At 40.4% G+C, this 27719-nt stretch overlaps 1 protein-coding gene across 2 annotated transcripts; it reads left to right on the top strand.

Moving 5' to 3' along the window:
* The first annotated feature begins 151 nt into the window (after window positions 1-151).
* On the top strand, window positions 152-27407 carry LOC135416425 (sodium-dependent neutral amino acid transporter B(0)AT3-like). 2 transcript variants are annotated; one of them, XM_064659577.1, is made up of 12 exons: window positions 152-630; window positions 10263-10403; window positions 11938-12075; window positions 13796-13977; window positions 14382-14492; window positions 19147-19259; window positions 19549-19677; window positions 20329-20485; window positions 21816-22020; window positions 23613-23772; window positions 24236-24398; window positions 25468-27407. In XM_064659577.1, exons 1-12 carry the CDS (start codon window positions 474-476, stop codon window positions 25678-25680), a joined length of 1869 nt encoding a protein of 622 aa, XP_064515647.1. In that variant the 5' UTR covers window positions 152-473; the 3' UTR covers window positions 25681-27407. The 2 variants fall into 2 exon arrangements, with proteins under 2 accessions (XP_064515647.1, XP_064515655.1); XM_064659585.1 differs by lacking the exon at window positions 152-630 and adding an exon at window positions 775-1024.
* Window positions 27408-27719: the final 312 nt, after the last annotated feature.

The following is a 27719-nucleotide window of genomic DNA, read 5'->3' as shown; positions in this document are numbered from 1 at the left end:
GCTTTCATTCATTTACTTCTATTAGCAAACTAGTAAAGGAAATGGCAACATTTTATTCACAGATTTTTACCAGTATTTTACAGCTTTAATTAGTCTGTTGTAAAGGTTTCTTTTTAATTATATTCAGTGTCACACTTCTCTGACAGATTCTGAGAACAGAAGGAGAACAGAAAATAAAAACCTGTTTGATCCCAAGTTACCCATTAACAACATATTCCCAAGCTCTCTAACTACAGAAGGAGCTGCAAAAAATGCAAGAGTGGTAACTATATAATAACAATTCCTGGTTTTGTCTTTAAACTGCAGCCTTGGCAATGACACATTCCTTTGTATCAGATAAAAAGAGAGCTCCACCTCTCTTCCAGGATCCTCCTGTCACCCTACATAAAACCTGTAGGATAGACAGGTTTTGAAGCATCTTCAAAAGCATCTTATAGGGAAAGGGGCTAAGGAGCCAAGGATATTTCATTAAAATGTCAAAAGATTTATCAGCAACACCTGAAATCCCTAAAGAAGATGGCAGACCCAAGTGGGACAATAAGTTCCAGTATATTTTAAGCTGTATCGGATTTGCTGTTGGTCTGGGGAACGTGTGGCGATTTCCATACTTGTGTCAGATACATGGAGGCGGTAAGATTGAAATGGGACTTTGCCAAAATATTACACTGCAATTCTAATATAATTGTACTGACTTCTGAGAGGTATGGAAGTTATATAGTTTGTATCAGTTACATCACTTTTTTTAAAAAACCTATCTAATTCTCATAAATGTTTTGCTCTAGTTAGATTAGCTTTTTCTATAGAAGTATATTTCATTTTAAAAGGATGCATTTGTTTAGGAAGACCTGACTGATGCTCGCTCTCAGAAAAGGCTATTTTAAGGTTTTTACATTACTACTACAGTCCCAATGGGACCAGGAGACTGAACCTGCAACTGGCTACCTTAAGGAGAAGCGAGAAGTCCTAGGGAGGATTGAGTGAACTGGCACCGAGCTAAATGGCCACTGAGTTTTCCTTTGGGAAGGTGAGCAAGCCATTCCTTCTTTGATGCTCTTAGGAGCTACCTCATCATCTGGACCTGTCCCTGTAGAAAACTAAATTGTGATTTTCGATGTCTGAGAGGCTGTTTAAAATGCTCAGCTGATAGAACAGCAGCAGGAGCCTGTCAGGTGGTGTGGACAGGTGCCCAAACCGGTTCCCAGGCACCAGTTCCACCAAGAATTGCTTTAGAATCAGACAATTTGGTATATATAAATGGATCAGAAAAGAGTGCTTGGTAACTCACCATCCATAGTAGCTTTTGAAATCTGCCACTGTCTAAAGCAGAGTGAGACAGCAAAATGTTTCAGCCCAATATTATTTGTTATCTTTCAATTAATTGGAGAAACAGAAAATTCAAACCTGGAGAAACTGTCGAATGACAGAAAACATTATTAAATCCAAGCTTGTTTTACTAAGGTATCTGTATTTCTTGATGAACTACATATATTTCAATCAACCAAGGAACCAAGAGTGGATGTTGCCTTTAATGGAAGGTGTTTCAGAAAGGAGCAGCTACTTAGGGACTCTGGTAAGCAGCTCAATGAATGAGATACAGCAGGTTGTATCAACAGAAGGAATCTTGGCATATAAAAGCAGAGCACTAGGAAGTAGGTAGAGATACTGCTACCAATACTAAGTCAACTTCTGAATCTTCGACTTTTTCTGAAAGTCTACTTTTCAAAGTCAACTTGAAAAATTAGACAAAATGCAGACAAGCCCCAACAATTATTCAAGGGCTGGAAAACTTGTGGGACAAGAAACAATTTAAGAATTCAATCTATTTAGGTAATGAAATTGAAAATGAAAAAGTATGTCTATCATAGTCTTTAAACGAGAAAATGGAAATTATTTTGGTGGCAGGGAGCTTTTTAACATCGAATATGTAACAACTGAAAGTTACAATTACACAAATATAAATAATAAAAGACAAAATGCAGTAGGTTAGATTCCTCCCGGGAGTTTTGGTGGTTTCCATTATTTATTTTCGAGATGAGAAACCCAGTGAAATTCCCTTAGAGAAGTGTCATAACTGGGTGGCTAGAAAGCCATAGGTTCACACTATTTCTCTGCATTTGTCCATGGGAATGACTGGAAAAAAGCCGGTCATTTCAGTTGGTGATGCTTGCATTAATGAGACATGATAAAGACCTTTAGAGAGACATCCCCATAGCAGATATGGCATGAGACCTGCAATGAAAATGTTCTGGAGCAGGAACTGCAGGTCAAATACTCTACAGCATCTCACGTGGCCTTTCAGTCTTGGAAAGCTAAGGAAGACATGTACATTATTAACAAATAACACAATAAAGCTAACATAATATGATATTTTTGTAATGTAACGAATGATTAACACAAAGCATTCAGTGGAAGGTTTGAAACTCACAGGCAGTTCTCACTGCACAGAGCTGCTTCTGGGGCCACCAACTGTGTGAGGCTGCATGAAATTTGTGCTTCAGAGTTTTGTGCAAATCTAGATTAAGATGAAATATTGTGCTACTGACTCTAAAAAGGCTCTCGAACCTTCCCATGAAGCACCAGTCGTTGTTTCTCCATGCTGGAGGTGGGGGGAGCAGCTTTGGCCAACAGTTTTTCAGTATCTTCAGATCCCAGCCTTGCTTCAGAAGACAGCAATGCTCACCTGTTACTGTGGTTTGATCTCTCTCATCCGTCCTCCGTTCTTGGATCCCCTGCATCCCTGCCCTACAGATCTCACCATTCCAGGAGAAGTGTGAGACCGATTGCAAGGAGACCCATGGTGACCTGTCTAATGGACTGAACAGTGTTCAGAAAGTCTGCTTGCTTGTGTTATCTGGCTCCAGATCTCTGATATTTCCCACAGGAACTGCTGGGACAAAAAATATGGGGGTTAGAGAAGGTTTAAAGATAATAAAAATAGGAAAATGCTGCAGGGATAAAGGCTGAGTTGCTCTTTTGCTCTGTGAATAGTAATGTTGCCAGTGAAAAACCAGTTTAAAATAGCTATCAGATTCAGTAATGGCAAACAGCTACTTTGCATCATCACAAACAGTGGCACAAGACAGTGGTGATTTAAGGTCAGTGTATGGATGTGCAGCCAGTGTTTGGTCACTCAGCCTCAATAAAGGGCTGGAAGAGCTCAACAGCAGGATGAACTCTGTAATAAAGTGCGGTGGGGTTTGTGAATAATTTATCCCAAAGAGATGACATTGGAAAAGTTGAGTGGGTCATGAAGATCACTGAGAAGACAGAGCTGTTGGTTTTACACTAGTGCATAAGGTAGTTGCATTTTTCTTCAGTTAGTTTAAGGCAGTGATGTGATTAGGGGTTGCATTTTTGAAAGTAAACAACTCAGACGCAAAAGCCTGATAGATTTTCAGGAGTACTGGAGCATAAATCCTGTTTGTGTGCATCTGAAGATGTGAACGTGGGAGAGAACAGCAGCAGTGGGAGAGAACAGTTAACTAGGAGCCCTGAGAGCTGCAGTGGATTGTGCCTGCAGCCACAGTCATAAGTGCAGTTAAACCTGGTATGGATATGGCATAGACATGCTCAAAGGCTGAATAGTTTCTGTAGTGCAGTTTCACAGCTGGTTCGGGTGATATCCAAGTGTTTAAGCGTTAGGCAATGTACTTTTCCTCATTTCTACATGTTTTAAAAAACAAGAGATGAAAACAAGTGCTTGCGTTTTTGGCTCATGTCAGCTGTTCCCATCAGACCTCTGGACCTGATTCATTGCACATTAGTGTTACTCAGTAACTCGTATCTAATATAATATCAGTTTTGCTGACATTTATCACCTGCTGCCGTTACTGATTATTTGGATTTATTGCCTGAGTTAAGTTAGTTATTTACTTTTCATGACTAATGGGTATGAAGGTTGTTTGCCACAGTCAGTGCAGACAAACACAAATGTTCCCAGGCAACTGGGATTGAAAAGAAGTCTCTAAACAGCCCAGTATATTGTTGAGACACCAACAAGTGTATATTGACTCAGTATATATTGAGACACTAACAAGTCATATAGCTATATGTGTACACATAGAGTCATCTGAGTATACTTTAGAAAAATCATCACAGTTCTAGCTGAACTGACTGCAATAGTTTACTTTTAATTTTTGCTAGTATATGCTTGCCTAGCTCATGGGCATTAAAAATGTGCCTGAGCCTATAAGATGACTAAAAAAATAACTTTAATATAAAATACAGTTTCTTTCTAGGAAAAGAAATATGCATAAACACTACAGTCATAGTAAAAAGGGAGAACTGTTTACTTCTGGGGCAACCATTTACAGACTTTCATAACCCTACCTGACCTTTTGCTCAAACTTGAACTATGACTTGCTGCTAAATGCCTGGCTCACTGTGTCCTCAGAAAGAAAACAAAACCCAGGAGGAACAACATGTATACCTGGAAGATACTGTAAAGACACACAAGCCCAAACATAGTATGTTGGGAAGTGCAGAACAGTTCACTCTCTGACAGAAAAATTGTGTTACAGCAAGCAACAAACTTAATTTTCTGGATTGTTGTCGTGTTCTCCTCAAGTCCTTGGTTTAAAGGTGTGACATTTGGAGTTGATCCTTTCACAGTTTGTTATATTTATTTGCCCTTTATAGCTCAGGCCGGTGCAAGTGAGTGCGGCTTGCTTGCATCCTTTAGTCATGAGTATTTCAAAGGAAGTTCGCCAAGATTATTTTATAAGTTGATCTATGGGTGTTACATGTTTTTTTTTGAAATGGCTATTGCGCCCTTGGATTTCTGGACTCAGCTTTAGCTCCTTCAGTGTTGCTCAAGGAAATATAGTAATTTACAGGGGAAATTCAACCCTGCCAAGTCTCAGAGTCTGTAAGATGTACAATGTGACTTGCAAGTCAAAATCAGTGCCATCATAAATATGCTGCACAAATATGATGTTTATACTAGCTCATACTTTTCATCTGAATTGAGGCACGTGCAGAAGACATAATAAAGGTCATGAAGCACATTTTCTAGAGAGAGGAGTGAGTGTAATTAAATTGCTTCTTTTTTCCTACCACGTCTTGATGTGATTCCTTGCTGTGTTGACCACTACACTGCTCAGCTGAAAAATGGGACAGGTCTGATAATCCCCTTTCAATAGCTAATAGCTTTTTCTCTGTATCTGAACAAGTAATTACCACCTATCGCAATTTCTTGTAGGTAAAAGACAAATTTTATCTTGCCATTAAGGTATCTTGCCATTAAGTCCTCAGCGTTTCGGAAAAGTGCATCTATTGCCCTTCCTCCTATGTACCAACAGAACCAGTAAAGTGGATCTCTGAATTCTTGTTGCATTGTATCACACTGAGATGTGCTTTCTGAATTTTTCAGACTCTACAGATGCATTTGAAGTTACTATTTTTACACTTTCCAGGTCATTTCAGTCTTTATCATAATTATTTTTTCTATTGCTAAATCTCTATCTGAAGGAAAGTTATTATTCAAGTTCTGCCCTTTCAAATGTTTTTGTGTCTTTAGATCATCATTTCAAATCACTTGCCTTTCTTCTGCAAGCTGATTCACAATCACTGCTAAGATGCAAAATTGAACACACGAGTCAGTTCCCGCAAGTTTTTCTCTGACATTTAGGAAGTCTTCCTTAGTACCCCATCATCAAGCAAAGCTACTAGGTTTTCTTCTCTGCTTCTCACTGAGACTCATCGATTTCTGCTGATCTTGGTATATGTAGATCAGGAGGTCACCTGGCTGATTCTTCAAGCTGCCTTACATTTCCACTAGTCAGGTCTGTTGGTCTCTCTTTCTGAGAAGCTGCAAACCCAGTTAGGTTCTTTCACTCTGTTTTGCTGGTTGATGTGAACCAACTTTACACTGTGCTCCTTCCTGACCCTCCTTGTCATTCTGCCCTGTGGTGCATCAGCAGCTCTCCCCAGGCTGCATCATAGCACTTCTCATCCAGATTGTCATGTGCAGGTGATATAACAAAGATCGTGCTCTTCGAGTGTCATTCTGCTAAATATGGTTGAGCAGTTGCCTGTGCATTGCTATCAAGGGGTCAGGTTAAAAACCCTCAGTGTATCTTGAGTGCACCAGGTCCTTTCTTTTCTACTGCTGCGACTGTGGAGCTACCTCCACTCTAGTGGTTCTTCACCAATTGTGTCACACACTGGTGCTCCTTGTCACTTGGGACTCTATTCTTAATGGAACCAGCTCACCAGTGTGTCCAGTATTTGCAGTTGTTGATAGCCTGATTCGAAAAATTCTTGAAGGCTTTCTGTGCCTTCTCATGTGCACAGGGATTGTTCCACAGCTTTGTGGCATCCTTGTGCAGGATCTCCTTCCAAAATAACTTTTAACTCTCATAGATTTTGAACTGGGTTTTCCCCTTGACCTTCTTTTAGTACTTCATGTATCTACTTGCTTTATGAATCTTCAGTGTCTTTCTGACAGAAGGAATGATGTAGACTAAAATTTTCCTAGGTCATGCCTCAGGGATGCAACTGAATCATGCTCTGGCAATACTCTCAATTTTTATGGGCATTTCTCCAGACTTTAAAAGTACTTAAAAATACTTCATCACTATCATTTTCTTAGTCATTTTTTGAGAGGAAAAATTACTGAAAATAAACCTTTTTTAAAAGAGGTTCCCCCCATCCTTGTCTTGCTTCTTATGTAGTTTATTTTCCTTTCATTGTAGAGCATATAGATCTAGAATATCTAGATATAAATATACCTAGAATGTCCAGATACAGGATAATGTTACTAGTGTTTTATGATTGTTTCTGCTAAGATTTCCTTCTCCCATGCCTCATGGAAGCCAAATCTACAGAGTTTCTCCTGTGCCTGTGCTACGCATCATATGGGTTCTGATGGGGTTTTGCTGTGCCTGTGTTTGAATGCTCTGGTTTGAGATATCTGCTGTGTGTTAGGTACCAGCTTGCTGATTCATTCTGCTCCTTGGATTTTCTGCTTGCTTTTTCCACTGTTAGATTTCTCAGGGCATTTTTTAAAAAACGGTGCTTAAATTTTGCCTTCTTGCACGTCCTCTTCTATCTATTAAACAGAGCCCTTGACTATACAGTACTAGAGGGTTCCTACTCACTATTCCATATATGATACCTTTGTGTTAATGCATTTCTGGTTTTGCTGTAGGTGGGGGACTTTATTGTGGAAAAGAGTAAGCTTCAAGTGCTTCAGCAGGCTGACTGTCCTTCTCCTAACTATTTTCTTTTTGCCTAAAAATAGGGTAATGCAAAGGAATGAATAACTGAAAACTTAATTTTACACTACAAGCTGTTTACTTCAATTAGATTCGAGAAAGATTGGCTTAATAAACTATTTCTTCTTAACCAAATCTTCTGCCATATTTTCATATTTGCAGATAGCAGATTTTTTATAGTGTTCTCATGAAAAACCAGTATCTTCTTTCCAAGTGTGACATTGCGTTTTGCCACGCTGTAAATATGCCTAGAGGTACACACAAGCCTGCACAAAGTAAACAGGTTTTTATCAGCAGAATGTCTAAATGCTTTGCTGTCACTGGCTCAACTAGCAAACAGAAAAGGGGAGAGAGATAACAGAGGGCAGTTTGCACTAATTATTACATAGTTATTTCCCAGGAGATATGATATGGGAGATAGGTTGGGCTCTTATGGAGTGCTCTGTTAGCAAGGCCTCAGCATCGTGTGGCCTTGCAGCAAGACAGCTACTCCCCAGAGCTGGTGTATGGCCAGGCAGCCGGACAAAGAAGTAGAGTGCTCCGTACTGTGGTGCTCTGGTCACTTGCCTGAATATTTTGCTCTTCTCAGGGGCCAGTCCAAGGCATTGGGCTGTCAGGTGTGCTGTGGAGAGGGATACTGCAGCAGGTTTGAAGCAGAGCACAGAACTGAGCATGGCAAGAGGTTACTGAGATCTTGTGGAAGGGACCTCCAAATTCCTTCACATTTACATGGGAGCTTTGATAAGTAGCTCCAGGTGAGATTTCATCAGGTGGCAAATAAAAATAAACAAATTACTGGGTCCTTAAGTCCCTCCGTAAATCTCTCTTGGAGGGGGAAGTTTGTAACAGCCACTTTAGAGCTTCCTCCAAGGACAAGGACTACTGAGCAGGGGTACCAAGGATCCAAATCAAGGATTTAACATACTGGGAATTAACTGTGAGACTCCTTTTTCAAATCTGCTTCTTAGCAGTTAAAAACATCTTAAGAGTTCAGGTCATAAGGCAAGACATTTATTTCCACCTTTGGCAATTTAAGAACAGTCCTCCATTGTGAAGAGCTTTGCTGATTTTTTGATAGAAGGCTCAACCATTCAACACCACACCTTCTTGGGATGTTGTAGGTATTTATTGCAGCTCCTAGGAATAGGTAGTGAAGTTACTGCAATACAACACTAGCCTAAGCGATTAGATTTATCTGCCCAGCCTTTCTAAATAACCAGTGATTGCAGAATCCTGGCGCCACTCCAGGTGGAGACGGCAAATCCTTCTGCATTCCCCAACCTCCCTCTCAGGGCTGAAGACTGAGCATAGAGCAGAGCTACTCTGTTCTGCTCTCTCGGATGGGGATGGTGAGGCTGATCTCCCTGTCAACCTGGAGGAAGAGGAGAAAGTTTCCAGAGCTGGAAGAGCAGAGCTGAGCAGACTCAGATACGAGATTTGGAGGCAAAGTAGAAATGGTAGAACAAGGCACAGGTTTATTGACAAAGCAATGAGGAGCATAGAATCAGTACACATTGGTAGGAGGACTGGGAAGTGGCTGAGGCAGGACTTCTGTCTTTGTTTCCCCGGAGAAAAGAGGTTTCGTGGTCACAGTGGTTGTTGGTCATGGCAATAAACTTCAATCTATTACACCATTTCAATTTGATTGGACATTTGGGCAGGTGGTATAAATATCCTGATGGAACTTCTCCTGGTCTCATAGAAATCAGTATCTGTGCAAAAGAAGGGAGACCCAAACCCATGTCCTTTCTGAGGGAAGGTGTGGGAAACAAGGAATTGCACACAGTTTAGCAGGAAATAGTCAGGCTGCTGGCAGGACTGGTCCCTTCCCACAGGTAACCAACAGCATGTGCTGCTTCTGGCTCAAAGGAGATGCTGTGAGAAAAACAGGAAAGATATAAAGGATACAAACTGGGAAGAAATTGGGTTTCGTTGCCCCCATGTCTAACAGAAAAACTTCAGCCTTGCTTTCAGTTTTTCGTTAGCCAGAGGCTCTGTGCTCTGAGCAGAACTTCATGTAATAAAGCAACCTGGTCTCTTGGGGGTATCCAGCACAAAATCATGCTTTAGCAGTGGAAGACAGAGGAGCACATGCCTGAGAGCTTTAAGAAGGGGAATAAGCCAATGCACTGAAGGGAAAACAGATGGTATAGGGGACTGCCGCGACCCGCTGGGAAATAGGATAGGGTCGGGCACTGCAATAACGGGTTCTCACACGGTGGAAGGTGAACGAAGCAATGCCAACGTTTATTAGGTGGGTAACAACTTATATAGGGTTGGATAAGGGGTGGAACTTGGGCTAGGGAGGAGCATGGGATTGACAACCAGGAAAGTAAGGTGATTGGGTAGCTGGGTCAGGAGAGGAGGGGTTCGGATATCTCCGGGGGGAAAGGACCAATGGGAGCTACCTCTGCACTGCACCAAAACCTAGCCAATGGCAGGCAGAGGAGCGGGAAAGCAGGGAAAAGGCGGGAAAACTCTGAGGGGATGAGGGAGACAATATGGAGGGTGATTTAAAAAACAACAACTGGGGTACATAAAACAGTATAACATCATAACAACAAACTGGGGAACAACTGGGGTATAACAGACATGTCCAGTGAGTGTCATTATTGGTATTAAAGGTCAAGTCCAGTATTTTAAAGTCCATTTAGGGATTATATATCTTCCTCCATGCTTCATAACGCTCCCACTCCTCCTTGTCTCCTCCAACAGGGGACAGGCAAATCCTTGTTCTTTATGAGAATGGGGACAAAAGATGCTTAAAAGAAAGGGAAAAGGATGAAATCATGAGTGAAATACTTATAATGGGCTGTAGAAATGCCTGAGGAGAAGTGTCCTGCAACACTAAGCATCCCAGTCTTTCCTCCTCCATCTTCACCAACAAAATTACCAGTAACAAATTTGGCAAGTGTCCCTAGAAATGATCCCTCACTCATCCTACACAGACTTTGTTAGGTTCATAAAGCAGATTAATGACCAAACGGTAATTTTAGTGAAATGCAGATAATCATGTGACTTAATTGCACTTAATTGTCTTTTCAGGGGCTTTCCTGATCCCATACTTCATTGCTCTTTTCTTCGAAGGAATCCCACTGTTGCATCTTGAATTGGCCCTAGGACAGTGCCTGAGGAAAGGCAGCATTGGTGCCTGGAACACTGTCTCGCCTTACCTTGGAGGCGTTGGTACGTCTCTTTGGGTCCCAGCTCAAGGAATTGCAAATGAGCTCCCATCCAGCACACACTTCCTACACACCTATGCCTGATGCTTTTTAAGATACAGAAATTAATGAGTGTTAGGATTAGAGAGAATGTCTTTTCGATGAGGGTGGTGAGATACTGGAACAGGTGGCCAAGAGAGAGGTGGTTTCCCCGGAAATTGTCATGGTCAGGTTGGGTAGGGCTCTGAGCAACCTGGTCTAGTTGAAGATGTCCAACCCAAACAAATCTATGATTCTATAATTCAATATTGCTCTCATCAGGTATTACTCTAGGCACACAGGAGCCCAAAATGCAAACCTCATAACCTTTGCTGTTGGAAGCATAATGAACGTGAGCTCTGCTAGCCAACACTGTCCTGTTCCTACCATATCTTGGTGCTCACTCAAGGGCTGCCCACCCACAGTGCTTCTTGCTCCTCCGTGACAGCCCCTCCAGAAGCCAGTCTTCTCTGTCCATGAATAGTCAGACTGAAGGGAGGACAGAAAGACATGAAACCAGGAACAGGATCCAGCCACCTCCTAATGAGTTTAAAGCACCTGGGAAAGCTGCCTTCCACAAGAGAGGGCCACAGTGGGGCTACTGAAGGGACATTATTAACACGGCTGGGCACATGGTAAAATCCACATGGCAGTGTGCATCAGATTGGTGTGTAGGACTGTACTGGCAATTCTTTTCTATTTATTGAATATACACTGAAAAAACACATCTTGTGTCCTGCATGAATTGTTAGGCTGTAGAAGTGATTGGGAACAGCTACCATGAGGACTGAAGCATTGACTCTACTAGGTATTTGAGATAGCACCCTTGTGCCTGTAGGGCAAGGATAAGCCTCTGGATGCTCCAGCCAGCCCTGCTGGATCATGCCCTGCACTAAGTAGGTGCTTGAAAAGGGCTTGGCACTGACAGCCATGCCTGTGGGCACATGTGGGAGAAGAAGGGATGGGTGAGAGAAGTTATCTAAGGGCCAAGGGTAATAAGGAAGAAATACCAAGCAATGGGGTGGTGCTTCCAGCTAAGCCCACATCCTTCAATTAGGCATGCCCTTTGTAAAAATACAAGCAAGCAGAAAATGTGGTGATATTCTTCCCTCCTTGTCACAGGAGCAAAACAGAGATCAATTTGGAGCATATGTGCATGATTTGGGACAAAAGAGTGGCCTCATGCAGCTACAGCATGCTGTAAAACTTCAGTCTCTTTTGGTCTCTACTATTAAAGTTGTCCCACGTTATAGAAAACAATGTATTATGTACTAGGGCAAAGGTTTCAATCCTAATCTTCTATGTAAGTAGAGTGTCAGCATTCTTGGAACAGGGTTGATGAGCTGGGAGACTGTGCACTAATGTTTGGCTACTGAGGACACAAATGCCCATCTTTCAGGGGAGGATGGACAAGAAAATCTTGAAACAATAGGAAGTGTGAGCTTCCAAGAGCTAGTGCTGTGACTGACTGATAATTTTTTCCAAAGCTTTTCTAAGCTGAGATCTTGTGCTTTCTGCAGGTGTTGGTTCGTGGGTGGTGTCCATTCTGGTGAGCTTATACTACAACACTGTTTTAACCTGGGTGATGTGGTATCTCATAAACTCCTTCCAAGAACCTCTTCCTTGGAGTGTTTGTCCTCTAAATGCAAACAGAACAGGTAACTACAATGTCATGATCACTGCTAGCAAAAGGAGGATCAGAAACATCAATGTGGGCTCACCAAGAAATCCTGAAAAGCCACATTTGATTTGGCCCTGAGTTGTGCACAAGTCCTGGTTTGATTTCACGTTAAAAAGGTCCAAGAGTCACAATAGCCTACTCAAATTCATCATCCTCACAGAAACAACAAGATCCAGAAAATCCATGAGCCATTTTGCTTGATTTCAAAATGGAAAGCAAAATAACAATGTTAAAAAAAAAAAAAAGATAACTAAATAAGCAGAATAACTACTTAAAGTGGGATTCTTTGGTACTCAGACCAAAGTCATGCTACCTGTTACAAAACTTTAGTAAGACCAAAGACAGACAGTGTAGCTAAGCAGAACAAGGAGGACTTATGTCAGGTCTTTAAAATTGTTTTTCAGCTTTCTTTTTTGCTCAGTTTGAGAGAAAACAAGGTCCAGGCAGAGCAAGAACCATAACCTGAGTTAGAGGCTAAGTGAAGAGACAAAACATAAAGAAGTCAACCTTCTTTTGGAGGCCATAGGACTGTTCTAGAGTAGGAAGACAATAAGACATAGCTCATATTTCTTACAGAAGTAGACAAAATTATTTTGTAGAAGTAGACAAAATTATTATTTTCCTTAAGAAATAGGATTCTTTCATTTCTCAGGTTCAGATGTCCCAGTTAGGGAGTTAAACAGATGTTTTCCAAACCTGCTTTGCAGATCAACTATTTAATCAATATTTGGTATACAAACCCTTGCATTTTTAGTTTAGCATTATTTGAAAATAATGAAGAAATCCCTTAAGGACAGATTTTTCAATTTCAGTGCCAAGATGGGAAGAACCTGCACTTCTCCATCACAAAGGCAATGCTCTCTCCAAGGAGCTGCTTCCTGAGACACGTAGCAGCTGTTCCCATCTACCAAGCTTAGGTGAACGCAGACTCCCCCAGTCTTGATGTGTGCTGGATCTCCTGGTTATGGGACAGCTATCAGCGCTGCCACACTGTGTAACTTCAGCTTTTGGAAATGCACTGAGTGTTCTCAGGATACACCCATTTCTGGTTGGGAGCAATGGCAGGGGCTGCAGCAACCAGGGAACTCGGGTTTCCAGCTAAAGACAGCAGGTCAGTGGGTTTCCTGAGGATTCCCTGTCAACCCCCTCTTCAGGGATTTAGGTTGCTCATAGGCAGAGGGGTTAGCACGGGTTGTGATGTATGTCATGTTCCCCATTCCTTTTTCTTCAGGCACAGAACGTGGCTGGGGAATGTCCTCTCTCCTGGGTGCAGGCGTCTGAGGTTCCCACTAACAGAACTCCTGGATACATAAGCCAAAGAGGCCGATGTCTGGGTCTTTCCCCACTACAGGGCTATGACATCACCAGGGGAGCCTGGCCTTAGAAGTATCCTCAGGTGCCTCAAGCCTGTTATGGCTCCACCAACTTGCAGACATACAGCTAAAAATTCCATAGTCTCTAGTGCCATTAATTTAGATTTTACCTTGCACTGCATGCAACACTGTTTCTATTTAGAAAGTTATCCCCTGGAAAAACGCTGGTGATGTTCTGGTGAAGTTCTCAAGTAAGTCTCAGAGTCTCAGACTGATGTGACAGAGTTTGTCTTGCTGCACTTTACGCAGTGCAGAAAGTCCACCTCTGAATTTGATTTGGCAGTCCACAATTCATTCTAATACTTGCCACATTTTTTTTTTCAGGGTTCAACAAAGAATGCTATGAAAGCACAGCAGTAAATTATTTTTGGTATAGGAAGACTTTGAACATAACACCTGATATCGCCGAGAGTGGCACATTACAGTGGTGGCTCATTTTGTGCTTAGCAACTTGCTGGGCAATTGTCTATCTCTGCACCATCCGAGGAATTGAAACCACAGGAAAGGTACACAGGACAGAGAAATGCATTACCCCAACCTTTGCATCTTGCTCTCCAGATACCGAGTTTTTACCACCAAGGAAAGCCTTCCCTATTTACCACACTAGCACCATTTCACTGTGCTCCTTGTCCGACGAAGCCAGAACAGCAGTACAGGTGGCTTAAAATGATGCTTCTCTCTTTCTCCATTGTAAATGCTTCTGCTCTACCAGCCTTCTCTCACACAGTTTTAAGGGCAATTTTCTCAGAAATATATTATGCAAAAGTACACCCTGCTTCTTTTAAAGATGGCAGTATTCATCTGTAGCTGTCTTATCAAATATTATTAGGATTATATGTTGCAATAATTTAAATAGGTTTTATTGAAGTTATTGCCAGTAACTGTTTGTCTTCTGACTTTCCTACTTTAGGCAATTTATGTAACAGCAATATTTCCTTACCTGGTCCTGACTATATTCCTTATTCAAGGACTCACTCTACCAGGAGCCACAGATGGTCTGGCTTACCTCTTCACCCCTAATGTAAGTACTGCTGCTATAGTCACAAATATTTTTCCTTTTTCTCCCCCTCAGATTTCACACTGTATACTCATTTTCCAGCAACTCTTAATCTAGCTCTCTATCCAAGAGCTCAGATAAGCTCTTTTTTCTGAGATGAAGTGATTTAGTATTTTAATATAGTTCGGCAGAAAGAAAAAGCATCAAAGTATTTAACAATCCAGTAGTAAGCATATCAGAAAATTCTGAAAAATTAAGTATGTTATGGGTGCCTCAGTCTTGAATGGGTAAGTAAACTTCACAAGCACATGATAAAGATGAGATTTTCATGCCAAGGTTATAGAATTTACACAACTTTAATCTTTTAAGAATTCACAAGGAAAACTAATGAGGAGTTACACACTGCAAAGTGGGTTTTTTTTAAGGTTGAAAGTAATTTTCTCCTATCCATGTTTCTCCTTAACTGCAGTTTCCTCCCCTCCATTGTAGCTGTTCCTAAAAGACACAACGGCTAGAGAAGAATGCCTCTCCCATTTTTTCTCGTCTTCTCAAAGGGATGGGAGTTCCAGATCCCTCGTTTCAGAAGGCCCTTTTCACACTCTCCTTAGTGGCATTCCCAAATGAAAAGTCAGACTGTCCTGTTGAATGGTTGCTATAAACTGTAAGATCCTCGCAGCTCTGCCATTGTGCTAAAAAGCCTCATGAAATGGTGAGTGCAGAGGACGAAAGCAGCACCCACTGATAGGTGGTCTCAGAGCATCCACCGGTTCTGCAGCCACAGCAGCACTTCCAACCACAGAAGCACTGGGTTTTTCCCTTTCCTTTTCTACAACAAGAAAACAGGCATTAAGGAAAACATAAGTCAGGTAGCCCAGAGATATATTACATGCCAGGCTGAAAAGGGACAACAACAGGAGAAAGCTCAGAGGAGACATCTCTTTATCCCTCCCTCTGGAAGCCCAGTGGCATGGACAGCCATCTAAATGCTGCCAGAGCTCAAGAAGGACAACCTTGGTTATTACAGATGATCAGGACATACACTTGCATTTTTTTAGGGCCCAGACGCGACAATAAAAGCTTGGTGCAACATCTTAAAGGAAGAAAGCAGGTTAGACAACACAACCAGTAACAGGGCTTAGCCTGTTGTCATTTGGTCTCAGCCTGGCTGTTGGGTTTCTCTGGAAGAGCTCAGGCATCTCTGGGACTTGGGATCACTGCACACTGAACTTAACGCAGAAAGTAGACTTGTTTATATTCCCAAAAGCTTGGAGGTATTGCAGTGCTAAGGAGGAGCGGATCATCATAAAAAGAGCCGGATGGATTTGTAGACTGGTGCCAGAAGTCAGAGTGGAAATCCATCTGCAGTCAACCTGCAGTTAATGGTTAGCTAGTTTGAGGAAGCAAATCCTGGGGACATACTTGACAAGGCATCTGAAGATGGTTCTAGTGATGAAACTATGTTCTCATCTACAAACATGGGAAAGCTGATGCAACAGCCTGGTAAATTGATACCTGCTATGGGTGTTGCCATTGCACAGAAAGTTATAGTGTAAGAGAGAGAGAGATGGCTTTGTTAAACCAACCTACCAACTGCTATGGAGGATTGTGGCACTTCAAGGACTTCAAAAGACAGTAAGCATAACACCGCCCTTCTCTCTTCTTCCCCTTAGCCCATAGCTGCAGTACCAATATTTTCTTTCCTGTTAGCCTGTTTCATGAGGAACTATTGCCACCCCTGCCATCAATAAACACAGTCGTGTTTCCTGTTATGCTTCCCCACAAGGAATGTCCTGAAGTGAGTTGTACAGGGGGTCTATTGGTTTGTGGGTTGGGGTTTTTTTGTTTTGGTTTTTTTTTTTTTTTTGGTAGAGATTTACCTGGTCCATCCATACCACACTTGCTTACAAAATTGTAAAGTGTGTTTCTTAAGTGTATGCTGTTTCCTTCTTCTTTTCCTGTCTTTTGCAGGAAGTTGGTAAAGTTTTAGCAAAATACAGTAAGAATTAGCTCACCTACTGCTTTCTTCACTTTGCTTTTAAAATAAATATATAAATAAATAAAATCAACCTTCTTGACATTTCCACTCACCGGAGACAATATTTTCCAATTTTTTTCCTACTTTGCAGTGCAGTACAAATTGTAGTTTCTGACAGCTGCCACATCCACCTTCTGGTAACTGTGACACCTGACTGTTCTTGAAAATCTGCGAAAGAAGTAACGCCTAGTGCTAAAAGTTATATCTTACCCAGTTTCAGGATCATAATCACCCAAATGAATTTTTTTTTCCAAAACATCACTGTTTAAGTTTATTCACTTTCTAAGTTTGTATTTCAGTTCTCATTAAAAAATATCACAAATAACAACTGCACGCATATGGATTTAAAATGTGGCAGGCTATGCAGAAATATATAGTTTTTTTGCCATCTGACTTACTTTCATACCCTAAATTTTAGAACAAATAATGAATAGTTCTTTTCATTGATTTCAGACATGGAAAAGTCTGACAATTCACTCACTCTTTCTAAACTCTTGGCTACCTGGAAAACGAAGCTGCCAAGAAAATAAAAAAGACTGAAATGATGTTCACAGACACTTGAAGGGAAAGCAGAAGTTGTCAAAGATGAAGTAACACAGGAGTTGGAACAGACTTTTGGAAAGGTTTTTGAAAAAAATAAGTAATGAGAGGCAGCAGAAAAGAGATCCCATCAAGCATCAGCAAGAGTCTGCATGGCACACCTTCAGTGGACATCTGTGCAAGCTCAGGAAAACAAATGTCTCCTTGTCCAGTCTTTTTCACATTTGAAAGAGCTTCAGAGACTGTAAATATTTGGAGGCTTGGCAATGAAAAATTCCAAGAACTTGGTTGGGCAACTGATGCCTGTGCCCAGAGCTCTGCAGCTATTTAACAAGCAGTGAGAATAGCCAAGAAAAAGAAAAAGGCAGCACAGGCACCAAATCCTCTATCCACAGAGGCAATTTGTAACTTTTTCCTCTGTTTTGCAGTTATGATATATTACTATGCATGGACACTTAAAGCTTCTTTCCAGGTACCTGGACTGTCCATACTGTTTCTGGTATTAAGGAGAGCAAAAGCACTGCCCTAATGAAATGCTGACTTTAAGTACAGTGTTACTTGTTGGTCTTATGAGAAAAGCGTCAGTTTTTACACATCACAGGGACCCAGTAATTTTTAATTCTGTTTTAAGAAAATTTTTGTCTGTGTTTCATGTGTTCCAGTATCCAAAAATCTTACCACCCATGAGGTAGCAATTATACTTCCTTTCCTCATTACTCCCATGTTCATTCATTGACATTCTGGTTGTATATCTTCATCTGCATGTTTCTGGCATCAGCACATTTTTTCTTCTGAAGATACTTGTAAAATCTGTATGCCATATTACTTAAAATATAAATAATATTTTTAATAATTTGCTTAAGAGCAGATAATGACATTGCCATGGCATGCTTGCCCACCTGCTATTTCTTCAAGTTTGGGGGTTGATTAGTATCTTTTAGAGTCAATAAATGCATTGCACCTAGCACCGGTCATAACTATCCCCAGACTCATCTGCCAAAGTCCGCAGCCAAAAATCCAGATTTGCAGGAGTTGCATCTGTCAGCACTGACTTGGCAGCACTTAATCAAACTGTGAGGTCATACAGTAATGTGAGTGCCAAGTTTCTGCACTGCGATAGCAATCTAGATCTGTGTCTGCACAAGGCCCTGCCAGGGAGCACTCTGGCCTTTGAGGGTTTGGTTATGATCTTTCAAATTAATCCTCTAGAAAGGTTTGCCTAAGCTGAAGCATTTCAGCCAGCAGTGGTTACACATATCTGCCTGTTATGCTATGTTGTACAAAGGGTTACAATGCTTTTGCTGTGGCCAAAGCACTGACATCCCTGTGGGGAGGGCATCTGCAGTAATGGCATTACCTGCATCCATCCACACTGAGGTGAATCCATTATTCTTGCTCTTCAAGCCTGGGCCAGCCGCAGAGAAATCCAAAATGCTATTAAGGGTCTTTTGACATACTTACCTCTCACTCCTGCAAATGTTCTCAGTCATGTACCAGGATCAGATAGACATGGAAGACACACAAGTTGTCCTGCAAGACTGCGATGCAGACTTGACTCAGACTGATGTAAAACAAAGTGAAATACTCTGCAGTCCCAGCATTACTTTTAAACCATCTCGTTTCTAAAACATTCTTAACTAAATACTGGTTTCTATTCCCCCTCCTTGATAACAGATTGGAAAGTAATTCACCTGGTAGGCTATGAATGTATCATGCCACTTTCTGCAGGAAACTAATATTTATTGACCACATTTACATTTTGCCCACTACTTATGTTTTATCTTTCCCAAATCTTCGTTCGCGAAGCCTAGCCATGATGATGTTTTATCTTTCTTTTAGACAGATTTCAATGGCAAGATTCCTTAGTGCCGCTATTTAAAACTGCTTAACATTCTCTGTAATCCACTTGCTTTTTCATTTAGCTTCCTGTATGACGTTGGTTGCCCTTACATCAAAATTCAAATTTCACTCTGTCAGTTTCTTCTTTTTCCTTATATTTCCTCAAAATTTCAGAACTGAAATAAGAGATGAGCTATGAGAACTGGAAGAGAAAAAGCAATTTTAATTTCAGCCTAATACATGCATTTCTTCCAATTATTTCAGCTGAACACTTTGAAAAATCCCCGTGTATGGCTTGATGCAGCTACCCAGATTTTCTTCTCTCTCTCTTTGGCTTTTGGAGGGCTTATTGCATTCTCAAGCTACAATCTGCCAAAGTAAGTGGAACTACAGCCTTTATTAACTGGTTAAATTCTTGCTGCATTCTGTGCTTTTTTTTAAAAAAAAAAATTTTCAAAACTCTTTCTTTAGAATATTTATAAATTATCTTAATTTTTCTAAAGGATCTTAAAAGATGCTGTCTTTCTAAAAGGCCAAATGGATCTTCTAACAGAAAGGGGGGGGGGGGGGGGATCTAAAAAATTAAAATGCTTGCAGAAATAACTGAATCACAGATAAAATACTGCCCTTTCAAAGTTGTTTCACTTGTTTGAATGCTATCCCTAGAAATGACTGTGAAAAGGATGCTGTGACAGTAGCAATTGTGAACAGCATGACATCCCTCTACGCTTCCATTCCAGTCTTTTCTGTTTTGGGGTTTAAAGCAACCACAGCCTACTGGGACTGCTTGGACAGGTGAGAAAGTTGTGTTCCCAATGTTATAATGTGGTTTCAATGCTTAAATAGATAATGCATTATTTGAAAAACATGCATTTAGAGAATTTATTTTCAATAAAAAGGAAAAGCATCTATGGATGACAAGCATGTATGGAGAAGTCTAATGTAAAACCAGAAAGTATTATGGCACTGAGGCAAGAATGGTCAAGGGTAGCATTCATAAGAAGCAAGACGAATTACAATCATATAAATATATAACCATAACCACATAAATATACCCATTTCAAGTAGTGCATCAAAGTTCACATCTCAGTCTCAGACTAGCACTAGAAGTAGTAAGAAACCAACACATTTTTCTATTCCACCAGATTCACTAAGTTATTAAACATGAGTGGTGGAAATGATCTGGAGAACCTGATAAAATAAAAACGTTTTAGAGACTGCATCTGCATAAAGTACTCAGAGTTTGTATCTGAAAGAGACGACTTTAAATAGTCTATTTTTTCCTGTTTTATAAAAAAACCGTCAATTAATATTTTCCTTTATATTGTAAAAAGCAGCACAGGAAGTAAGCACAACTTTTGAGTAACATCTGGATACACGGCATAGCATTTCCAGTCACATCATCTGCAAACATTTAAACTAATGCTATGTTGGCTTCTCTGGCAGGAACATTATGAGTATCATTAATGAATTTGATCTTCCGGAAGAGAGCATCATGCGACAAAACTATACCTCCTGGATTAGTTTCCTGAATTCATCACATCCAGAAAAAATTGCTGGACTCAAACTGAAGAGCTGTGACCTTCAAGAATTTCTTGATCAGGTACCATAACTGCTTCCAACAGGTAATCCTTAAACAAAATAATGTAGAAGGATTGGTATCTTCCTTTTTCTTTTAAGTGCTTGTATTTTGCTCTACTTGTAATGAATATATTATATATAATCACTGAACAAATCAATTTTTCAACATTTGAAATAACAATACCACTGTAGGGTAGTTTGAACTTAAAGCTGTCTGTTACAGCATGCAAAATTTCACACAATAATCACAAAACTAATCTTCAAGGGCGCTCCTACCTGGAGCCTACCATGGACACTACATTCAGTCGTACTTTGGTTTATAGGAATAAGCATAACAGAGGACACACATCTAGATGAAAGATTACAGAAAAAGGATGCTGAATGGGAATCTCCCAAATCTATATTTTGGAATCTTCCTAAATCTACATTTCCTAAATCTATACTTCTTAAATCTATATTTCCTAAATCTATATTTAGGAAAGCATCAAAAAATCTATAACAATGTACACTTTTTGCCACCAAAACACATTAGGATCCTCTTCCTTTCCTTATTTTCTAATCCTCCTAAAACACTACCCCTATCACTACACATGGATGTTTCTTCTCTGTCTACTTGTCCTACCTCATTCCATATTTTACTCACATGATGGAGAAGTCCAAGGAGGACATTCCAGCCCCAGCACAAGCCATTTTGTTTTGTCTCACTTCTTCTGATGGAACCCATTTCTGATTTATGGTTTGAAGTATCTTACTTCCAAATTATGGCAACCTTAGTATCATTCAATGCTTATATTTAAATATCCTTGTCCTCAGGAGACTAAAATAAAAGAAATTTGTTTGAAATTGGCTTTTTCCCCTATTAGTCTTTTCTGCCTTTGCAATTATGGGGTGCTTTGTAATCAACAATTCACCATTTGTCTTGCTGCTAGTGTAACAATCATATCCTTATTTACATCTCTTCCTTTCCAGCACCATCAGAGATTTTTTTGAAAAACACACTTAAGATGGCATTAGCAAAACAATTGCTATTTCAATTACAACTCTCAGATCTGCTTTATTGTGGACCTATCTCTCTGTGCAAGCCAAAGTTCTGCTCCATGACTGTCTAGACACCTCTGATAGAAAATTTAATGGCCAGTCTTCGCGAGCGAAGATTTTGGGAAAGGTCATTAACCCTTCCAAACTCCCCACAAACACTCCCCACCGCACATGTTCTCAGCTGCAGCTGCCACAGAGCCCCACAGGCTGCCCAGCACCCTTGACTTCAGAGAAGGACAGAAGTGTGTCATAATTACTCATGCATGAGAAATGACATTATAATGTGTATTTTTATCTGTTTGTGAATTCTGCAGAGTGTATCAGGAACTGGCTTGGCTTTCATCGTTTTCACTCAAGCTATCATTCTCATGCCAGGCTCCCAGGCCTGGGCCATCCTGTTTTTCATAATGTTGTTCAGCTTGGGCCTTTCTTCGATGTTTGGAAACATCGAGGGTGTCTTCACTCCTCTTCTAGAGCTTCAAATTGTATCTAAATCAACACCTAAAGAGTTATTATCTGGTAAGGTATTTGCTTTGTTTGAAGAGGGTGGCTTCTTTACAGATGCACAAGCTACCAACTGCTTAGTAAATATCACAGAGGAATTAATAATTCGTAATATTAATTTAGCTTAATCTCACAGTGTAAGTAAGGGCAGTGGACTGTGTTTGCAGAAGATAAGCACAGAGATGAGGTAGCAGTTATGGTAGAAGCTGTCAGGTTACTATTATATTGCCTTTACCATCTTTTTTCTTAAGTTTGCAAGGTAGCCGTTTCAGTCTGAGAAAGCTCGCTAAATTGCTATTCCTGGAGTCAAGTTCACTCTGAACTGCTGTAGACATCAGGAAGAGCTTTGTCTTCCCTTAAGCCTTTGGCACCAATACAACTCACTTTAAGGCATCCAATGACATCGGCTGGTCTGCCATAACCACCTGCACATGAACTTCTGTCACAATTGTAGGAGAGGTCATTCACCCCTCATTCAGGTTTATGATACTACAGATCGTTTCACGTTTACTATAAACATGCCAGAGTAGAAAATTACGACTTGGAAAATGAGGAACTAGTGTGTGTGATCCTTTCTTGCACCACAAGATCTTTTCAACCAGAGGTGGGTACTGAACCCAACCTGCTCCTTAAGAACCAGGCTTGATGAGAGTCTGAGAGATTCTACTGTGAAACTGGTCCAGAAAAATTGGTCCAGAAAAATTTCTGGAAGTTTGGATTAATACTTCCACAATGTGCCCTTTTAAATTCTCATGGGAAATACTGATGTCATGCCTTTATTAGAGTTTTCTTGTGGCATTTAAATTATATCCTTCATTTTACAACTTTTTATGCAGAAACAAATTTATTCACAACCTGATGAGGTAACCATATTAGTTTGAAATTGATTTTCCAATTGTGAACTGCCTTAAGTAAAATTAATAAAATGCCTGGAGCCACCTTTTTACAGAATTGAACCAAAGGCCATCTCAGAGCCAGAAGAAATTAATAACACATTAGGAAGACATACAAACTGATGTGCAGCCCCTGTCTGCATCCAGCAACACTTTCCCTCCTTCCCACTTTTCGCACAATTACCACAAATCTAAATCTTGCTAAAGCAGAACTGACTGTACAGAAGAGTATGCTGAAACACAAACAATACACACTGGAACATAAGGGACATACACCTTTCTAGCTCTGGGCTCTTTGAGGAAATGGGGGACAGAAATTCAGGGAGTCTTTACACTTCTGAGGTGACAACTGCCTGTGCTTTGATTCTATGGCTGCATGGAAATCAGGGCACTTGAAACTCACTGCATCAGCCAAAAATTAACACTGGGCAACAGCATAGCACAGCCCAGGCTTTCTAAAGGATTAACAACAGGAGGATGTTCCGAGTCACACAAGTGCATTCCTTCTGCAACAGTCGTGCCTCTTGGCCAACACACAAGGGAAAACTGAATTTGGGAAGTGATATTAACTCCTGTAAGGTAAAAATAGTTTGTTGTAGCTCCATAGAAGGAGAGAGAATAAAAATTACTAGAACAAGAGCAAAAGTAATTTAGAACAAAAATATACCTACCAAGTTCAATACTCCAATAACAAAGATATCTTTTTTTCTTCAGGTATAATATGTCTAATTAGCTTCCTCATTGCTCTGTGTTTTACACTGGGTTCAGGGAATTACTGGATTGACATTTTTGACAGATATGCAGGCTCAGTGCCTCTTCTAGTCATTGCTTTCTTTGAAGTAATTGGAGTTGTGTATGTCTACAAAATTAAAAGGTACGTTGGAAACAGACGGAATTTTTTTTTCATAAGACATAAACACAACTCAGGTTGCAGTAATTTTGTCCCTGACCTGATTTGATGCTGGTTAATTCAGACTTCTTCCTAACATGCTGTTTGTTCCCTTGATAATTTTGCCTTTTTATTTTAAATATTTGAATAGTTTACAGAACTGCTGAAATATTATCATTTATTTGTACTTAGAAACCTTAGACTAGGTGTTCTGGTAATGTAAACTGACTGTGCAAACTGGTCATTGATCTCTGGTAGGGATCAGTAAAGACCTACTTCATTGATATTATTATTTACTCAAGTCAATAGTGAGTTATTAAAGAATGGTATGGAATAGAAATGATTTAGGGTGCTGTACCGTGTGTTTAAAACTTACAGAAAATTATAAAAAGTGAAACTGTTACCACTCTAGATCTGACATCATCATAACCATGCTCTCTTTTACAAGGTTCAGCAAAGATGTGAAATGGATGACTGGTCGAAAACTCAATCTCTACTGGCAAATCACATGGAGGTTTATCAGCCCTCTGCTCTTGCTAATTGTCTTCATGGCCTTTGTTGCTCTTCAGATGCTGAGGCCGCCAAGTTACGCAGCCTGGAACCCTAAATATGTATGTTCCCAAATATTTTCAGAACCTCTAATAAAAGAAAGAATTATCTATTTTTCTCCCTTACCAGATCCTTTAAAATCATTGCTATCTACTGCTTACCTATGGAATGCAGTCTGAAGTGATGTAGTGCTCAGAATGAGAAGGCTCCAGTATGCAAAGAGGTTACACATACTAAAATGTGTCTCTTCTTGAGGTGTCCTACATACTATGTGCTCCATATTTGTTATAGATGTGTGTAATGCTGAGAAGTGTTGAAGTGAAATGTCTCACAGACTTTCCATAGCTATATAGGGTTCAGAGGTAGAACAAATGCATGAGCAGAACTGCAAAAAGGATGTCAGGGATGAAAACAGTTCTCAGTGAGAACTACCAACATCACTGAGGTCCTGAAGAATATATGAATGTGTACTTCTGGCAGGCAGACAGGAAGGGAGCAGTGGTCTGAGAATAGTGTTGGTTAATTCAGCAACAAAGTCATGGCAATGCTCAGAACAACTGATCTGGGTGTCACTGTCTCATGCCACCTGCAGTTTCTTGGATCCCTCTCAAATACAACCTGTGTAGGGGTTTGGAGATTGATTCTGGCCCTAAACTGTATGAGGATTACACAGGATCAGTATCTCCTCCAAATGCCATTAAGTATGTATCATTCCAAATAAAACCCACAGGCACAAACTTGCAGAAATTGCTTTACCATCATTCCCTCAAAAGCTCTGACAGAAATCTTGCCTGTTTGACAAAGAACATGCTCAGTCATTGCTGACACCAGATAAGCTTTGAGTACTAACACGAATAAACAGACTTTAATCAAGAGAGGGTGAAGGTTTGATAACTCTTTGGGCCATCCTTGTATCCCTAGTAATGTGTCACAATTACAGCTATAAATCTTTGAAACGGTAAAATGCTTATAGCCATCTTTAGACTCGAAGGGTTTACAGAGGACATGGCCACTGAGTGCTATTGTTGACCAAGAGTAAAATGTTGCTATCCTTACCAAAGCAGTGTGAGAAAATGCAAATGTAAGTGTACCTACCAATTATTTCTTTCTCTTGCTTTTTTGTCTCCATAGGAAGGCTTCCCCATGAAAGAGGAGAAAGTTTATCCACCTTGGGTACAGGCAATCTGTGTGCTGTTAGCTGCCCTTCCCTGCATGTGTATACCTCTGGTAGCACTCTTCCATCTGATCAAACAAAAGCGCAGAAGCAAGGACACAAGCCTTGTATCAGCAGAAGTATTTTCATGTCAGGGGGCTAATAGCAACTTTCCTCATCCAAAAGAATAAATACCCATTGTATTGCTCTGCAAGCAAAAATAAGCCTTTGTTAGGCACAACGAGCTGTCATACAGTATTATCAACCAACCTGGTATATGCAGTTCATACACTTACAGCCAATCACTATTACTATATAAACAGTAGTGCTATGTTTCCTTTAATTTCAACCTATTTCACTGCAGTTACATTAATAAAATTGTCCCTCCTGCATCCTGTCCTAAATCCTGCACACTAACCTAATACCAGCCCCATTGCTTTAACTCTTCTTATGCACAGGAGGTTGCTGCTGCAGCAGCTGTGTGAGGGGGATACTAAATCTAAAAAAAAAGAAAAAAACAAAAAAAAATTAAGCTGCAAGATAGAAATCATCCCCTCTCCCTCCCACTTAAGGTTGGACTTAATGATTTTGGAAGTCTTTTCCAACCTTAATGATTCCGTGATTCTGTGAACTAGCCTGGACAGTAAGATTCTCCTGAAGCAGTGATGGGAATAGGAACAGTGGCATCCAATCAGTCTACATCAAATGATGAAAAGCACACTGTGACTCTGCCTGCTAGAAAGAAATGCACAGGGTAAACAGTCTGTGTGTACAGCAGTTGCCAGGCCAAAGCCTCCTGGCTCTTCCCCTATGTGGGATGAGCAGTATCACCTGCAAAACAGTTAAGTGCCTGGGCTACACGTTTTTATTTCCGAGAGCTGTGGACTTGGCCAATGGTCTGCATGAGAATGTCCAGCAATGCCCCATGGTAGCCTGCCAACAGCCCCAGCCCTTCAAGTCAATAGAGGGGCAGGTACCCCAGCAGGGAAACACAGCTTCTGTCAACAGAAACCTCACAAGTTACAAAGGTCTAATCAGAGTTCTTGATGTTCTGCACCTATGCACCGTAAAGCTTTTGACAATGACATGGAAGATTTAAATCACTACTCTGCCTGTTGCAAATAAAATTTGAAATGTTATGAGTAAAAAATGCTTCCAAAAAGAATGAATAACGAAAAAAATAATTTAAATTTTGTGCATGTATTTATATAAAAGGTATGAATACAAACTAAAGCATATACTTTATAATCATGTCTCTGACCACAGATAGCTAGATGTTCATTAAAATCACACATGCAAGTATATGCAGCAGGTTTAAGTATCTGGTCAGAATTCTGTTGTTACACAAAAACACATCCAATCGATGCAGACACAAGATGAGAAAATAATTAAACTACATATAAAAGACTTTCAAGTCTACAAATCCATCTTGCGTCGCTGGCGAGGCACTCACAGACTTGTTGACTTTTGAGCTGCCCCTTCCCATTCAGGAGAAGAGAGACTTCATGGGTCATTGGACATGCAGTTCAGCCTAGGACAGGACTCAGAGAGAAGACAATTTTCAGCTCCAGCAACTACAAATGATAGCAGGGAAACACACTATCTGAAGTTACTGTTTAGCTGCAGGAGACATGTAGAAAACGTGTTGAGCAACTCTCACAGGAACATTGTGTTTCTGTTGTCAGTGCCCTTCCGATGCGACCTCTACCCAAATTCCTATGCCAGAACTGTAGCCTTATTCCAGTAAAATCAGTGCTACAACCTTCCCCTTCCTATTCATGTGAAGCACAGCATCTTATAAGTACTATTTTCACTTGAATTGCATGACTGACTCTGTTACTTGGGGAAGGATGTGCATGTAAATATGTAACTGAACATATTGAAGTCTTACATACTAAATGCTTTCTACTTCTGCTCATTCCTCTTTGAATTTTTTATCTCCATATCCCAACAATTTTTTCTATAATACTCCACAGTGAACTCATACCGTTCTGACAGACAAGACCTTTCTAGAATTGTCTAGGCTCTAAGGACAGACTGGATTCTTTGGGGGTAAATTAATAAAGGACACAGGCACAGCCTTAAGCAGAATCCAAATCCCTAAGACAAGGAGTTCAACTGCCTCTTAAAGGAAAAAGCATCAAAAGGAGCATTGCAACAGCACTATAAATAAGGACATATCCAAATTATCACAATACAATAAATAGAGGAAAGATGCAGAGAGAAAAGC

This window comes from Pseudopipra pipra, chromosome 1 (genome assembly GCF_036250125.1).
Source record: "Pseudopipra pipra isolate bDixPip1 chromosome 1, bDixPip1.hap1, whole genome shotgun sequence".
Classification (NCBI taxonomy): domain Eukaryota; kingdom Metazoa; phylum Chordata; class Aves; order Passeriformes; family Pipridae; genus Pseudopipra; species Pseudopipra pipra.
This window is presented reverse-complemented; position numbering and strand designations above follow the sequence as displayed.